Source organism: Cyphomyrmex costatus, unplaced genomic scaffold (genome assembly GCF_001594065.2).
Source record: "Cyphomyrmex costatus isolate MS0001 unplaced genomic scaffold, Ccosl1.0 scaffold29, whole genome shotgun sequence".
Taxonomy (NCBI): domain Eukaryota; kingdom Metazoa; phylum Arthropoda; class Insecta; order Hymenoptera; family Formicidae; genus Cyphomyrmex; species Cyphomyrmex costatus.
Genome location: NW_017277017.1, coordinates 999,592 through 1,015,306, shown reverse-complemented (window position 1 = coordinate 1,015,306; position 15,715 = coordinate 999,592). Strand labels below are relative to the sequence as shown.

Below are 15,715 nucleotides of genomic sequence, written 5' to 3'. Positions count from 1 at the left end.
CGTAGTCGTTTGTTCTTACTCGGCCATGGGGTCTGTTTTTTGTTCCTGGTTCCTGCACTGTTTGAACTAGTGCACACGGTGCAATAAGTTCGGATTCAAATTTCAGACAGTGTAGAAACAAAATACAGACTTTGGGGTAGACGTGTTTCTTCTCGGGTGTAATTTTTTGGTATTTTTGCGAAGTGGCACCAATTTTGACCTTGTGTTTTTCAATTGCTGAAGAATCAATATATGTAGAAGAAAAAGAACAAGCCGAACATCCTTGATTCCGTCTACAACTTTACATCTGACTTTCGAGTCAGGGTTATGTGTTTTGACATGCTTTGATGTTATCCAGAAGCTAGAAGCACATTGTAATATTCAATATTTCACGCAGGATGATGTCAGAGAGGGATTACGCACCCCTGAGCGCAGCATGCGTGCGCTCTCTCAATGACAAGTTATACGAGAAACGGAAGCCAGCTGCTGTGGAGATAGAGAAGTAAGGTTATTTATACTGTGTACAATTGCATCGCTGAATGTTGTAGAGTCATGTTATCTTTTTCTTCTTTTCTCAAGGTTTCTCTTGACTTTCTTCGAGTTGCAGTTCGGCAATCTTTAAAAGATTTTTTGATTATTATTAGAATTTATTACTACACAAGGAGCTATACTTTGATTATTTATTTCTCATTCTATTATATTTAATTTGATTCTTTAATGCTTTTTTTTTTATTAATCTTTACAGGATGGTGAAAGAATTTGCTGCTCATAACAACACTGTGCAGATCAAGAGGCTGCTGAAAGTTCTTGGGCAGGACTTTGCTACCTCGCAGAATCCACATACACGCAAGGGTGGTTTAATAGGTCTTGCAGCGATTGCAGTCGGTCTCGGAAAGGATACTGGTCAATATATAGAAGACCTGATCCATCCAATTCTAGCATGTTTCAATGATTATGATTTGAGAGTTAGATATTATGCTTGCGAGAGTCTATATAATGTAGTTAAAGTGGCAAGAGGAGCAGTTCTGCCTCAGTTTACAGACATTTTTGCTGCTCTTAGCAAACTGGCCTGCGACACAGAGCAAAATATAAAAAACGCCACTGAATTACTCGACAGATTGATGAAGGTAGCTGAAAAATTCTTTAAAGAAATTCTTAACATTTTACTTGCTTAAGGTATTCAAGTTTTCTTAGTGTGAGACACTGCTGTGCCTCTTGATATCCTAATTGTATAAAATTCGTAAATGTATAGAAGCTATTTATATTTATGCATATTATATTTAGCGTAAATTGTTTCACAAAAATGTTTGCATTTATCTTTATCTAAAGAATATATAGAGTATTATTACATTTTGTATCTTATTTTAGGATATTGTAACGGAAAGTGGCCTCTTTGGTTTAGTCGAATTTATACCTCTGTTGCGTGAGCGTATTTATACAAAGAACCCATTTGGCAGATTGTTTGTAATATCATGGATATCCGTGCTGGACGCGGTGCCCAACATGGACTTAATAATATTTCTACCAGAAATACTTGATGGATTATTTAAGATATTGGAGGATCCAACGCTAGAGATAAAAAAAGTCACGGATACGGTCCTCGGTGAATTTTTACGTAGTATAAAATCCAATCCCGCTAGAGTGGATTTCCCAGCCATGATAAACATACTGATAACACATGCTCAGAGTAGCGACGATCTGCTCCAGTTGACCGCCATTACGTGGATCAAAGAGTTCGTACACTTGTCCGGGCCTCTCATGCTCCCATACATGTCGGGAATTCTTGTAGCCGTTTTACCATGCTTGGCGTATGACGGTGACACGCGTAAAAATATTAAAGAAACAGCAACACAAGTAAATGCGAATTTAATGAAATTAATCGTCCAAAGTACAGAGGTCACAAATAAAGATCAAGAAAATAAGGTGCAGTCTATGAGAGAAAAGAATGGTAATTTCATTAGCATTGTGAGCGACATTTTAAATTGTTTCTATCATGCTATGAGTGTTCTGAATTATTTTAAAGTTTACGATAGAAAATCAAATTTAATCTTTATCATGGAAGAAAAATGCCATTAAGAGCCGGCCACTAGATGTGTTGAAAATTTCTTTATTAATTGAGAGATAGACGTTTCGATCGTGAATACGATCCTTTTTAATATAATTTGTTAATATATAAAAGAAATCTAGTGTACAAGTAGTTAATATCGTTATTTGTTTGTAATATAAATGTTAATTAGTTCTTATGTTTGTGCGGTTTTGCCAGTGTTTTTCATTATTGATTATAATTATCGTGTCAACTATGAAGTTAAAGTTAAAATAAATTATCCAATATCTTGACTTTTTTTCCATTCAAAATCATGCATAAATTTCGGTCTATGAGCAGTAATGACAGAGCCTTCACTTATTTTCGTAATTGTATTTAATCTTTATATAATTTAGAAAATATACATAATAATAATAAAATTTCTTTCTTTTTCATTTTCAGATGTAATAGAAAATTATTCCCTAGATGAAAACTTGGATCTTGCCAGTGTAGTGGAAGTACTTACGAAACACTTGCTGTGTCTATCGGTCCAAACTAAAGTTGCAGTTTTAAAATGGATACACCATTTATTCATAAATATTCCGCAAAAAATGTTTAATCATATTGAGGATTTGTTTCCAATATTAATGAAATCCTTAAGTGACAGTTCTGATGAGGTGGTGCAACAGACTTTAGTGGTAATGGCTGAGATCATCAGCTCGAAATCTCCGGAGGCGATAGTAACCAGTCCTGATGAGAAGATACAGAACAAGTATTTTACAAAGTTTATAGTCAATTTATTAAGGATCTTCTCGACTGATAGACATTTGTTAGAAGAACGGTGCGCTTTTATTATAAGAGAACTGTGCGTGCTTCTGAGTGCAGAAGATATATACAAGACACTGGCAAAGATACTGCTGGAAGAGCAAAATTTAAGTTTTGCCTGTACTATGATACAAACTCTGAATGTTATCTTATTAACCAGTTCAGAGTTATTTGATTTGCGCAACAAACTTAGGCATTTGGATTCTCCAGTAAGTCGCTATGTATTCAACTTGTGAAATTTTATTATAAAGGGATTAAAATTGACATGTCAAACTTAATAATGTACAGACAACATGCATGTTAATGAATTTAAATCAAAGACATTTTAAAAACATCTTAAAAACGTTTTAAAATGTCGTACTTCTTGATTTTAAATATATGTGTTAAGCATTTTTAAAAACTTTTGACCAAAGTTATTTCATTTTGCGATATATAAACTGAATATATTCATGAATTGAAATTTTTCAGGACAGTTGCGCGTTATTTGAGTGCCTGTATGTGTCCTGGTGTCATAATCCGGTTGCAACTGTGGCCTTATGTCTTCTATCTCAACATTACCGACATGCATGCAACATAATTCGATCTTTGTATCCTTTTATCCATTCTTTTTCTGTCTATTTGCTTCCATTATCTCAACGAACATTTTTCATACCTTAACGTTTATATATATTAGCGAAAACATAGAGGTCACAGTAGAGTTTCTAACGGAAATAGATAAATTGGTACAATTAATAGAATCACCGATATTTACTTGTGAGTATGCAGCATCATGTTACTAACAAAAACGTTATAAGTGTTATATTTTTTTCTTTTCATTTAAGATCTAAGGCTGCAGCTGTTGGAATGGGAGAAGAATGATGCTTTGATATACGCGTTATATGGCTTGCTTATGATCTTGCCACAGAGTGATGCCTATGCTACTTTACAACGTCGTTTAGCAGCGATACCTCCAGCTACGAAGCCGATACCTAAAAGCGAACAGGAGGAAATAAATGTTGATTGCCCGTTCGATTTCAACAAGCTGTTGAAACATTTCCATACAGTACAAGAGCATCACAAGGAACAGAAGCGCAAGCAAAGACTGAATTCCTTAGTTGAAAGAAATACTAGTCATGTAGATGTATGAATTACGCGTTTGTTTTTATGCGCGAAAATTCGTAAGCACCGATTTTTATAATATAATACATATAAAAGAAAAAACATTCCTGATTTGCTGAACTTTTCGTTGCATAATTGTATGTAAAACTTGTGTTTAGCTTTATATATTGTATAAAAATATAATTATTTATTGAAACATAATCATTGGACTCGTTAGAAATAAACGGTCAAATCGTTGATATTAAATAAAATAAATACATATGTATAGTCGTTTAACCAAAGAGAATAGAAATACAAATTCATTCACGTTTATCTTAACAATAGACTAATAATTTTATACATAAATATATCAAGTTTCTAATATATATATACACATTTTAAATTTCAGTCTTTATCTCATATAGATATTAGCCGCGCGCGCACGTTTCTATATACTAGTACTAAAGGTTTATAGCGTACATAATGTAAACTATACTCTCTAAAACTTTTAAAAGTAAATCTCATTTTCAAAGAATGAAAATTGAGTCAATTTTTTTAAACTGACTCAATTTTCACTGTTTAAAATTTACATTTTAATTTTTTGGAGTTAAATCACTTTTACTCCAAAAAATTTAGAGAGTAAATTTTCAGTACTTTTTTACATTGTACATTGAAACACAGTCATTGTCCAATTATTAATAATATAGGAAAACTAAAGTAACGCATATTAAAGTTCATATCCCGTATCATCTACGTTATCCAGCCTATCAATCGCTGATAAATGATCAAGCTGGTCTATGAGCAAACCGTTTTCATAAAGAAGCATTGTAATTTGTTCTTGTGTGTCGCAGATGTTGCGCCATTTCTTTGTGCTCTCCTGCACTGGCACACTTGTTTTTTCAATTGTTTTCGATTTGCCGGGAAGTCTGTCTAACGAATGCATTAAATTTTCATTACGCTCCTTACTCTCCTGTGATAAACGATAGGAAAATGATTCCAGTACGCGTTCATAAGTGTCTATGTCCTTGTCTAATATCTGAGTCTGCAGAAACACTGTTTGTGCCATTTTGTACCAATCGGCGACGCACTCAGATCGTTGTGTCATTGCTGGTATACATTCCGTCTCGAGAAGCGCTTTTAATCGACGCCCCGTTTCCGTGACCTGTTCAACAAAAGTTGTGATAAGTTTCACGAAAAATAATTTTTGCAAGTTTTCTGATTTCTTGATTTGTAATAACAAATTGGAAAATTCAATATGTAAATTTACATACTTTTATGCGCTCAAGAACGTGGAATTGCTCGTCATTGTAAGTAAGACTACGAGTGGCCCTGTCCCTCAGCAAATGTTGCCATCCATCTCTCAAGCGATCGACTAATGTCGCTGCTCTCTGGCTCGCTTTTGTGGTCCACGGACACCACAAACCGCGAGTACTGTTGTCCCATTCCCCATGTAAGTTGCCCTCTTTTACATATCTACAATAGTATAATAAGTTTGTTTTTTATTGCTGCACTACAACTTTCCTTCTCACTTTCACCAAATTTTAAACGTATACTTATTTCTTTAAATACACAGAGTATTTTTAAAATAAAATCGGTAGCTCAATGGCAAGTATAAATATATTAAATATAAGATCAACACTAATTATTAAATTAAGTTATGAAAAAACAAGTCTTATATTTATATATATATATATATATATCGATTATACTTTACAAGGCTATATAGAGAATTGAATGCTTAAATAGGGAAGAAATCGATTTTTGTATTTTTTAAACGTAGCTGTTGTATGTATTGTGTCTTTTAAGATTTACCTCTGATGAAGTTGCACTATTGCTGGAGTCAGTTCACTCATAAGTTCCTTGCTCTTCATGTCCAATTCCTTCCGCCAGCTTTTGACCTCCACTGCAGTTTGACCGCCGAACTTTCTGAACACGTGTCTGGCGAACGTCTCACTCCTCTCTACTGCCAATACAGTATCCTCCACTGCTTTCGTGAATTCTTTCGAATGCTGACATTTCCCCAGCACTCTAGTAAGCTCTGTAGACAGAAGACCGCTAAACGTGTTTATGGCGTCCCGCGATAATTTGCTGCACAAGGCCAGTTTGTCGATTCTACGTTTACAAACATGTCCTACGGAGCATGCGACCTTAGCTTGGCTTGCGTCGTTCTCTACGGAAACAAGATTCGCGAAAACGGGAAATTTGGGCAGTTCAGTCTCCGTCGGCAACACGACGTTATTATTCTCTCGTGAAAATAACATCAATGGTTTGTCGTTACTAGTATTGGGATATCCCTTGCCTGGTGTAGATTCTTCGACGAGATTTGTGAGAGGAATTTCTCCAAGTAGAAGAATCTGCGCGTGTGGCATGATCTCGGTCTGATCCTGAATGTGTATCTGCAGAGCGACTAGTTTCTCTTCCGGATGTAGAAAGACCTTAATTAAACTAGCTTTATGAATGTTAAATATATGAATGGGTTTCCTGCAAAGCGTGTCCGTGACCTCGCTGAAGAATCGCTCGAAGCTCCAGATTCTTTGCGGATCCACCTCCAGCAAGCCGGCCAACAGCGGAGTCACTATCTTCTTCAGACCTGTGCTCAGCTGGCAGGCCTGCGGCAATTCTCTGCTCCATTCGATCGGTCCATTCTCTGAAGTCTGCAGCCCGGATATCACGCCTGATGCCTTCTTTGTGGTGATGTAGAACATGGTCTCTTTATTCCTTCGCCCGCCGAACGGCCTAAACGGTAGATTACCCGTCGCGACATGATAGAGAGTCACGCCTATGGACCATAAATCAACGGTTGCTCCAAAGGTCTTGCCGACGGGTTTCCTCAGGACTGCACGTTCGTACATATCCGGATGCAGATATTCTTCTGTGCCATACAGCGAAACAAATTGTTGATCCTCTTGCAATTCCCGAGCGGCCCCGAAATCAGTAAGCTTGTATATCGTACTGCCATCGTCAGCGATGAATTTCATTATATTACCTATGAGAAGAAACAGAAGATGACTGAAGAACTCCAAATACACAACACATATTTGTGAATTGTTGAAAATATAAGTAAACCAAGTCGTCCTAATTCTAAATAAAATTAAATGGAAAATTGTTTTGTAATAGAGAAAAGCACAACTGATTTAAAATAATAATGGCTGTATTCAGCAGAATGTTTATTTTGCAACTGTTGAAAGTTTTTTCTAGATTACTCATTAGATTATACTTTTAGAGCAAGAGCACATGATAGACAAAGAGTGCTTTCCATTTTTTGAGACAAATTGTCACAAGCATCATTCTATTTTTCTTGACATTCAATGAGCAACAAAGATAGAATAATACTTGTTATCAACAGTATCTCCTAAAATAGAAGGATCTTTCCTGGCATTCCATGAATAACAAGAATAAAACGATATGTTGATTACTAAGTGTGTAGATTCTCCTAAAAAGAAAGCAGCCTATATGTGTGTATATTATCCTGGACTTCTACCTGGCTTTAAGTCCCGATGAACCAAATTGTTGTCGCGCAGATGTTTCATGCCAGCCGATAGATGTTCCAACACCAGCAGGAACTCACTCTCTGCGAGACCATATGTATTCTCCGGATCGTCCAGGATGTTGAAGAGACTGCCGCCGGTACAGAGCTCCATGACGATTACCTTTCCTCTGCCATCCTGCTCCTCCTCAATCGCTAGCAGCTTAACGATATTCTCATGCTTGACCTTTTTCAGGACCTCGAACTCTCTCACCTGTACGTCATGTGGCCGCATATGGCTCAGCTGATTGAAAGTCTTCACCGCGACTGGTTCCCCGTTGTTTTTATTAACACCCTGAAACACCGCGCCGGTCGCGCCCTTGCCAAGCACGCTGGTGGTGCACCAGACATAGTTAGCAGATCCACGAAGGAAGGACATGTCATCCACGTGAGACTTCTCCTGGACAAACCTGGCTTTCGACACTTATCCGTTTCTCCGTTCACGTTGCGCGATCCTCTCGTGACGTCATAAACGTCATCTTCCGTGTTTCTACATGTCGATAAACACTGGTTGACGTATCTCTAATAGGCTGATCTCTGAGAAGCATCCTGGGCTAGAATGTAAGGGTAGTAGCGTATTCGTGAATATAGCGAGTGAAGATGTAGATTTAAGTGTTAAAGGATAGCATTTAGAGTGACACATTTATAAGCGGAACGAGCAACTTAACCTATACAGAAAATCTATTTATGTCAACATTAAAGATTTGTTCGAAAATTTTTGCACTTAAAAGGAAATAATATATATTCGGACGTTGAACAGAGAGAAAGCGAGGATGCTAAGTGCAAAAAGTACAAGCAATGCGAACAAACCCTATTGGCAGTTCTGGACGGTTCTGGACTCCTCCGAAGTTTCGCACTTTTACCGCTCGAGGTCTTCGTGACTGACTCCGAGAGTTGATCCGTCACTCCCGTCGAAGAGAGTAGAAAAGGAAGGGAGATTCGAGATAGCGAAGAGAACGAGAAATTGACCGAAACAAACCCGGCAAACCGCTTCTTTTCACCATGGAGTTAACGGAGTTGATGAAACACCTGGATAAGATCAATATTCCGCGTAAGGGCGACAGGATATACAAGGACGAGTGCGTTTACTCCTTCGACACGCCAGTAAGATTATCCCTCGTCCTTTGTTCCCCTTGCCGACGACACCCCCAGCAAAACTGTCGGGCGCGATCGTTATCAGTTGAAAAAAAATTTCTTTTTTGTTCAAGGATACAGCCACCGGCCTCTACGTCAGCCTCACCACCTTTTTGGGCCTTGGACGAGAACACGTCACTAGGTACTATGAGACCACCGGCAATCCTGTCTACCTTCATATTAAACGTATTAAGAAAGAGGTAATTTTTGTTTGTCTAGCATAAATTCATGAAACCTGTTCTTAGTTGAAATTCTTTTTCACAATTTCTCTGTTTTTATACATTGAAGAGAAAAATAAACTAAAAAGATTCAGCTAAGTAAAAAGAATAGATTTATTATCTTGTTAAAGAAATCTTGACCTCTAAGCTTGTTCTTTATTTGCACTTCTTGCATGGTTCATGTTTTTTTCCCTTTTCATATTAGAGAAAAAAAAAAGAGAAAATATGTATTGTATACACACATTATATTCCAGTTAATAAGAACAGGCTTTTTCTTCTGTAACAAACTATAGAAATAAAATTTTGGCCAATAAGATTATGAGAGTCAAAACATAGTTATTTGTGCATAATTATAAAAACTTTCTTCTTTAGTTGGAGACTGATACAATATATACCATTCATTCTCGAACTACTATGTATATATTATATATATATATATATATATGGTATAGTAGTTCAAGAAAAATTTTCAATACCAAGTTATATTGTCAATAATTATACACTAATCCTATCAATCACATCATTATTTAAATTATGTAGTTATGTTTATGTTTAAACAAAGCTTAATTTTTTTTGTAAATAAAAATAATTGAAAAACTCTACACATTGATAAGAGAGATTAGATATATTATTTTTATCTAACTTTTCACACATCTGATTTAAAAAATGTGTAAATTTTTTCATAGATTTCATCTGAGGAACAGGGAGATGGACCTGAAAAGAAAATTACACGATTAGCGATAGGCACAGTTGGTGGATTCATGCCCGATCAACAGAAGTATGTCTATGAAGAGACACATCAGATAGTTGTTCTACCTGATTTCCTTACTATTGCTTATCCTGCGAGCGATTTACCTGAAAAGGTAGGATTTTTTGCGAGATTGTATATTAGAGATCCTATCTCAAACTCTGGCCACAAGCGATTTCATAAAAACAAGAATGAAAAAAGAAGGTCTATATGCCTCTTTTTATATGCTATTTTATTCTAACTTATCGTTCTAACTTACTGAGGTCAACAAAAATAATAATCAAAAGTTTAACATCTTGTAGCCAAACTGTTATTTCTATTGCATACAATTGAGATTCTCTGTTGTGTATAATTGATAATACACAATTTTTTGACAAAAAAATATTATGCACAGGTCTAAACAAAAGAACTATTATTTCGGAAACGGTGACAGGTATAATAAAATGTTATTGTTAAAATATGACACAGGACTATTCCTTTCAAGAAGACTTGTAAGAAAGGTCTTAGATGTCCTGAGCATCTAAGTCTTATCTGTCACCATTAGAACATGATCTTGACATTTAAATAACTTTTTTTGTTAGAGTTAAAATATATAATACTATCGACAGGTGGAACATGCAGTTAAGACTATATTACAAATGGAAGGAGCATGGGCGGTAGCACAAGTAGAAGCCGTAGCTAGCATGTGGGATGGAGAAGTCAGAGTGGAGTCAAAGTAAGTCCCTCGAAAAGTTTATCATGGAATTTATTAATATTACAGGATGATTTTAATATACAATTAATTGCACGAAAATAAGAATGTGTAAATAAAGTTTGTTGAACATTTCAGATATGCCGCAACTCTGAAGCAACTGGACAACGGCAAGAAGATTCCGCCGAGTGGTTGGAAATGTGAGAAATGCGATCTCACACAGAATCTGTGGCTTAATTTGACCGACGGTAGTGTACTCTGTGGTCGTAAGTTCTACGATGGAAGTGGCGGTAATGGTCACGCAGAGGAACATTATCGTGCAACTGGTTATCCTTTAGCCGTGAAGTTAGGTACGATCACAAAGGGCGGTAAAGCCGACGTGTATTCGTACGATGAGGACGACATGGTAGATGATCCAAACTTGGCAGTGCATCTGTCACACTGGGGCATCAACATCGCACAGATGGAGAAAACAGACAAGTCTATGATCGAACTAGAATTAGATCTAAATCAAAAATTTGGCGAATGGGTATCTCTTCAAGAAGCAGCCAGCAAATTGACACCATTGTATGGCCCTGGTTACACTGGGCTGACTAATCTGGGAAATTCCTGTTACCTCAACAGCGTCATGCAAATGCTGTTTATTATTCCCGATTTTGTTAAAAGGTGCGTAAATTTGTCGATAAGACGTTTTTATTTTCCACGAATGATTTTTGCTTTGACCATACACGGACTGACAGAGTCTCTCTGATAAAAGGAATATTATAGGATCGACGTCCAGTAATTGCCAGTAAATTTCAGATATGTGGAGAGAGCGCCAACAATATTCGCTAATAATCACAACGATCCGGCGTCGGACATTAATATTCAAATGTGAGTTATGAGATGATACTTGATAAAGTAGTATTTAGCAATCGTTTAAAATTTTGAAGTATAATTCAACAAATCTTTGTTTCTCCAGGGCGAAATTGGGTATTGGATTACTCTCTGGTAAATACTCGGATCAACCGAGCAAATCTAGCACGGACGACGAGTCGCGGCAGGGTATTCCACCGCGAATGTTTAAGGTCCTGATCGGTCGCGGACACGCCGGCTTCTTCTCGAATCGACAACAAGATGCTCAAGAATTTCTTCTTTACCTGATTAATTTACTCAGTGTAATTATTATTTTTTAATCTTTATTAAATTAAATTGCCGAAGATTTTAATTGGGAAATTGATTAAATAGCGCAACAATCGACACGAGGTGTGCCCCACGGAATGCTTTAAATTTAAAGTTGAGGAAAGATACCAGTGTGGCAAATCCAACAAGGTCAAATATACCAATCGACCGGAATATATCCTACCATTGCCAATACCGTTAGAAACGGCAGTGAATAAGGTGTGTACATTTAATAATCTCGGAAAATAATGCCTTTGCTATATACTAAAATTAATTAAGTGATGTATCCAGGACGAGATAGCTGCATACGAGGCTCAGAAGAAGGAAGCTGAAGCGAAAGGGCAAAAGCTAGATGCCAATAATCCTGTGAGACCTCGTATAAAATTGTCGTCATGTCTCGAAAGTTTCAGTCGCATGGAAATTGTGGAACAGTTTTACAGTTCAGCATTAAACGAGAAAACGATAGCACACAAGTAAGTATTATCATTGATTAACTAGTGATATCATTGTTCTATTTACTTGATAATTTATTTGTATTAGACGTTTAGTAGAAGTCAACAATATTATAATTTATTTTATATCTTTGAGATCCATTTTATAATCGTAAAAATATCGACCAGATTCGATTTTTCAGCTAATTCTTTTTACGTTATTATTTCTTTAGAACTACTAGACTAGCCAGCTTTCCAGATTATTTGCTGATCCATCTAAAGAAATTCACGGTGAAAGAAGATTGGACACCTATCAAGTTAGACGTGGCGATACAGATGCCGGATACGGTAGATCTGAGTTTCTTACGCGGAAACGGTTTGCAGCCTGGCGAGGAACTGTTACCGGATGGTGCGCCGCCAGCGCCCGTTTATGACGCGAACCTTTTAAAGGATTTGATGGACATGGGTTTTCCACCAAATGCGTGCAAACGAGCTCTATATTTTACGGAGAACCGTGACCTCGAGGCCGCAACCAATTGGGTGATGGAACACATTGCAGATTCCGACTTTGATGAGCCATTCGTGCCACCGGGAGTCGACATTAAGTCTAGTAAATCGATTCGCTTTAGCATTGACTCATAACTAATCAATCGATTTTACTTATTTTATTATTGATTTAGGCGAGGATACGTTTGTGCCAGATCAAGCTGCTTTGGAAATGGTAATGGGCATGGGCTTTACGCGAGAGCAAGCGACGAAAGCACTTAAAGCGACTAACAACAATCTAGAGCGCGCAGCTGATTGGATTTTCAGTCATCAGGCCGAGCTTGATGCTCCGGAAATAGAGAGTAACGCGGCGCCAGCGAAGGAATCGTTCAGAGACGGAAATAGTCGTAAGTTAATTAAGTTATCTATCTTTCAAACTGCGTATTGTAATAACAATGATTCGAAAGAAAATATTCGGTTTATTATAAACAATATAAAAACAATATGCTAAAACGAATAAAAATGAAATTAAAGTATTTAGAATGTAATCGGATTATTATCATGTTTTATAAAACTTTGATTTACATTTATATTGTGATGAGAGAAATTGATCGAATTTACTTTTTTAATGGTTTCATAATCACTTCTTTGTTTTAGGATATAAACTAGTAGGTTTTATATCGCATATGGGTACATCGACTATGGTAGGTCATTACGTTTGTCACTTACTGAAGGAAGATCGATGGGTGATATTTAATGACGAAAAAGTACGTCAATTAGTTCTGGATGATATTTGAATTCTATTTTGATAGGATTACCATTTTCGAAAATTTTGGTGTTTTTCTTTTCTTATGAATTTATCATTGCAGGTTGCTTTATCGGAAAACCCACCGAAAGAGTTAGGATACATTTACATGTATCAACGGATCGACTAGTGTAACTGCTGTTTTGTAAAAAGATGTTGCTTTTCAACAATAAAAAAATAATACAAACACTTTTTTTTACATATGTACATTGAAAGTATATCAACGTGATAATGTGTCAGATAATATGACTAGTTTTTATTAGGAACAGTACAAGAAAACTATAATATTACAAGAAAAAGTAAGGAAATATACAAAGATTACAAGATGAAAATCCCACTTTATTTTCTAACAATGGCACATTCTCCAATGTGTTTTAAAGCGCTTTATGATTACAATTGCAGATGGAAATAAAGTACAATGTTCTACGAATATACATGAATTAAAAAAAAGCAAACTATTTTGTTTTTAATGAATATTACATAAATGCATAAGTACCGAAGAAACTCTATGGCAATGTATAACAACTTCCTCAGCCTGTTAATTGAAGTAACGTTGATAATCATAAAATAATATATATGTATTTTGATTAAGCTTGATCGTACGGATATATTTCCTATACAGTCTCTCTAAATCTAAGTACACAGAAGATCCAAAACCTTTCTTCGAAAAAAACGCAATTAATTTTCGTTTTATTTTGTGTCAAGTTCAGCAGGCACTATAGGTGTACATATATATTTTGTCGCATTATTTTCGTAGTTTTATATATACAGGGTGTTCATTTGAAAACTTTCCAGCTGATTATCTCTTAAAATAGTGATCGAACAAAAAATGTTTCCTACAAAAGTTACTTATTTTTTTACGTAGAATAAGATCCTGTAATAAAAAATATATATTTCCATTTAAAAAAACAAATTTGACCTTCAAATTACGTTGAAAATGTCCTCCGAAAATAAAAAATTGAGAGTGTCGTTCTTTTTCTCCCTCGAAATCATGGAACACATGTTTTAACTTTTTTTTATATCTTTTATATTTTTCGAGATAATCAGCTGGAAAGTTTTCAAATGAATACCCTGTATATATTTGTGTGTGTGCTTTATCGTACTACTTTTTTGCTTTTTTACAAATTTATATATGTAAAAGTCTAAAAAATATTTCAATCTGGTAATAAGTATGGAAGGCCACAAGCACAGCTGCTTACAGTACAATTGCGGTTAATGAGAAACGTTCCGTATATCGTTACATGATAGTAACATTTTCCTCTGAGATAAATAGAAAAAGACAAATCGATAACTTTCTATGAATAACATTTAAGTTATCTCATATAAATCACCGCTGCATTCACTGTTGTATTTCGGTAAAATTCGTAGATTTCACATCCTCTTTTGCACAGACTATAATATCAATATTATATAAAAATCTGATCTCTTTCTTACATCGCGCATTATATTATATAAGCTAACAATATTTATAATACATTATAGAGTATTTACAGAAAAATGCGTTGTGTGCGCAATACTCGATGGAATATATCGCGTACGCAAAAATTTTATTAAATTTCTTGTACGCTTTAATACCATGCAAGTGACTTTTACATATTATATGTATGTAATTAACTTGTACTGCACCATCTTTTCTTTTTATACATACTCTTGACATAAATGTCTATTATGCAGGCACTACAATTGACATTTTAAATTTTTTATTAAAAAAAAAATATTAAAAATATTTTTTCACTGAAACCATCAAAACGTACGACAAATAGATTTAAAGTTATAATGAGAAGTCAGAAGTTATAATGTTTATGACATCATAACACACACAGTGTTCAAAATAATTAATAAATTTTTTAACATGTGATAATTCTTGTTAACGTTCTTGTCAAAATTATTTTTGCGGAAAAAACCTACATTTAAATTTTCGGCTATATGTCTGCAATAATATATATGTCAATGCCTATAATAATATAATATGCATCGTAATATATTATAATTAACCAGAACTTGAAAACATCACACTTTGATTACGTAATAGATACTGATCGGACTTTCGTCATAAATGTCAAAATAAAATTGCATTGACATTTGTCACAACATGGTTAATACTGCATGAAAAATATATGCAAAATAATCGATTTAACCAAATTGAAAAGAACTTTCAAATCGAATACTGAACATTATTTTACGGAATCGCTAACTGGCTTTCCGTAGAATAATTGCACAGTAGCACACATTTTTAATAATATACTGTTTGACAACGGTACATTATCAAAAAATATACTCAATATATATTTTTATGATACAGTCTCGAGTAAGTCATCACTTTATAACTATAACCAGTATGTATCTATTGTCTTTTATTAATACCATCGATGATGTCCACCGACGGTGGAATGGCATAAATGATTTGATTACCGTCCTTCTTGAATGTGGGCTCTATCACATCGGGCGATACCTCAATATATAACAATTTACTCTTGTTGCCTAGCATGCACTTGAACTTTACGTCCACTGTGACGTGCAAATCGGTGCCACGCAATCTATCCAAGAAAAAAAATAGATTTTATTGCCAAATTCTTTTAAATAAAATTACAATTATTAAATATATTCCCCC

At 35.3% G+C, this 15,715-nt stretch overlaps 4 protein-coding genes across 5 annotated transcripts in view; 2 read left to right on the top strand and 2 right to left on the bottom strand.

Moving 5' to 3' along the window:
* The first annotated feature begins 148 nt into the window (after positions 1 to 148).
* Positions 149 to 4,015, top strand: LOC108775201 (protein VAC14 homolog). Of its 2 annotated transcripts, XM_018541502.1 has the most exons (8): positions 149 to 297; positions 377 to 481; positions 725 to 1,106; positions 1,348 to 1,927; positions 2,465 to 3,036; positions 3,296 to 3,414; positions 3,501 to 3,580; positions 3,649 to 4,015. In XM_018541502.1, exons 2-8 carry the CDS (start codon positions 378 to 380, stop codon positions 3,951 to 3,953), a joined length of 2,142 nt encoding a protein of 713 aa, XP_018397004.1. In that variant the 5' UTR covers positions 149 to 297; position 377; the 3' UTR covers positions 3,954 to 4,015. The 2 variants fall into 2 exon arrangements, with proteins under 2 accessions (XP_018397004.1, XP_018397003.1); XM_018541501.1 differs by having other exon boundaries at positions 149 to 481.
* Positions 4,016 to 4,631: 616 nt separating this feature from the next.
* On the bottom strand, positions 4,632 to 7,901 carry IKKepsilon (I-kappaB kinase epsilon). The gene is made up of 4 exons (XM_018541511.1): positions 7,386 to 7,901; positions 5,717 to 6,890; positions 5,176 to 5,377; positions 4,632 to 5,066 (listed from the first exon to the last, which is right to left on the bottom strand). Exons 1-4 carry the CDS (start codon positions 7,807 to 7,809, stop codon positions 4,632 to 4,634), a joined length of 2,235 nt encoding a protein of 744 aa, XP_018397013.1. The 5' UTR covers positions 7,810 to 7,901.
* A 438-nt stretch (positions 7,902 to 8,339) lies between these two features.
* On the top strand, positions 8,340 to 13,370 carry Usp5 (ubiquitin specific protease 5). The gene is made up of 13 exons (XM_018541500.1): positions 8,340 to 8,534; positions 8,639 to 8,764; positions 9,469 to 9,645; positions 10,139 to 10,245; positions 10,360 to 10,887; positions 11,023 to 11,094; positions 11,183 to 11,378; positions 11,449 to 11,601; positions 11,674 to 11,855; positions 12,047 to 12,423; positions 12,494 to 12,706; positions 12,957 to 13,066; positions 13,169 to 13,370. The coding sequence occupies exons 1-13, from the start codon at positions 8,433 to 8,435 to the stop codon at positions 13,232 to 13,234; spliced, it is 2,409 nt and encodes an 802-aa protein (XP_018397002.1). The 5' UTR covers positions 8,340 to 8,432; the 3' UTR covers positions 13,235 to 13,370.
* A 2,043-nt stretch (positions 13,371 to 15,413) lies between these two features.
* The window catches only part of Myo31DF (Unconventional myosin ID), a 12,351-nt gene continuing 12,049 nt past the window's right edge, over positions 15,414 to 15,715 (bottom strand). Inside the window, exon 15 of the mRNA XM_018541497.1 lies at positions 15,414 to 15,641. Within this exon, the coding sequence (XP_018396999.1) occupies positions 15,449 to 15,641 (193 nt within the window). The 3' untranslated portion in view covers positions 15,414 to 15,448. The remainder of the gene's footprint in view (positions 15,642 to 15,715) is intronic.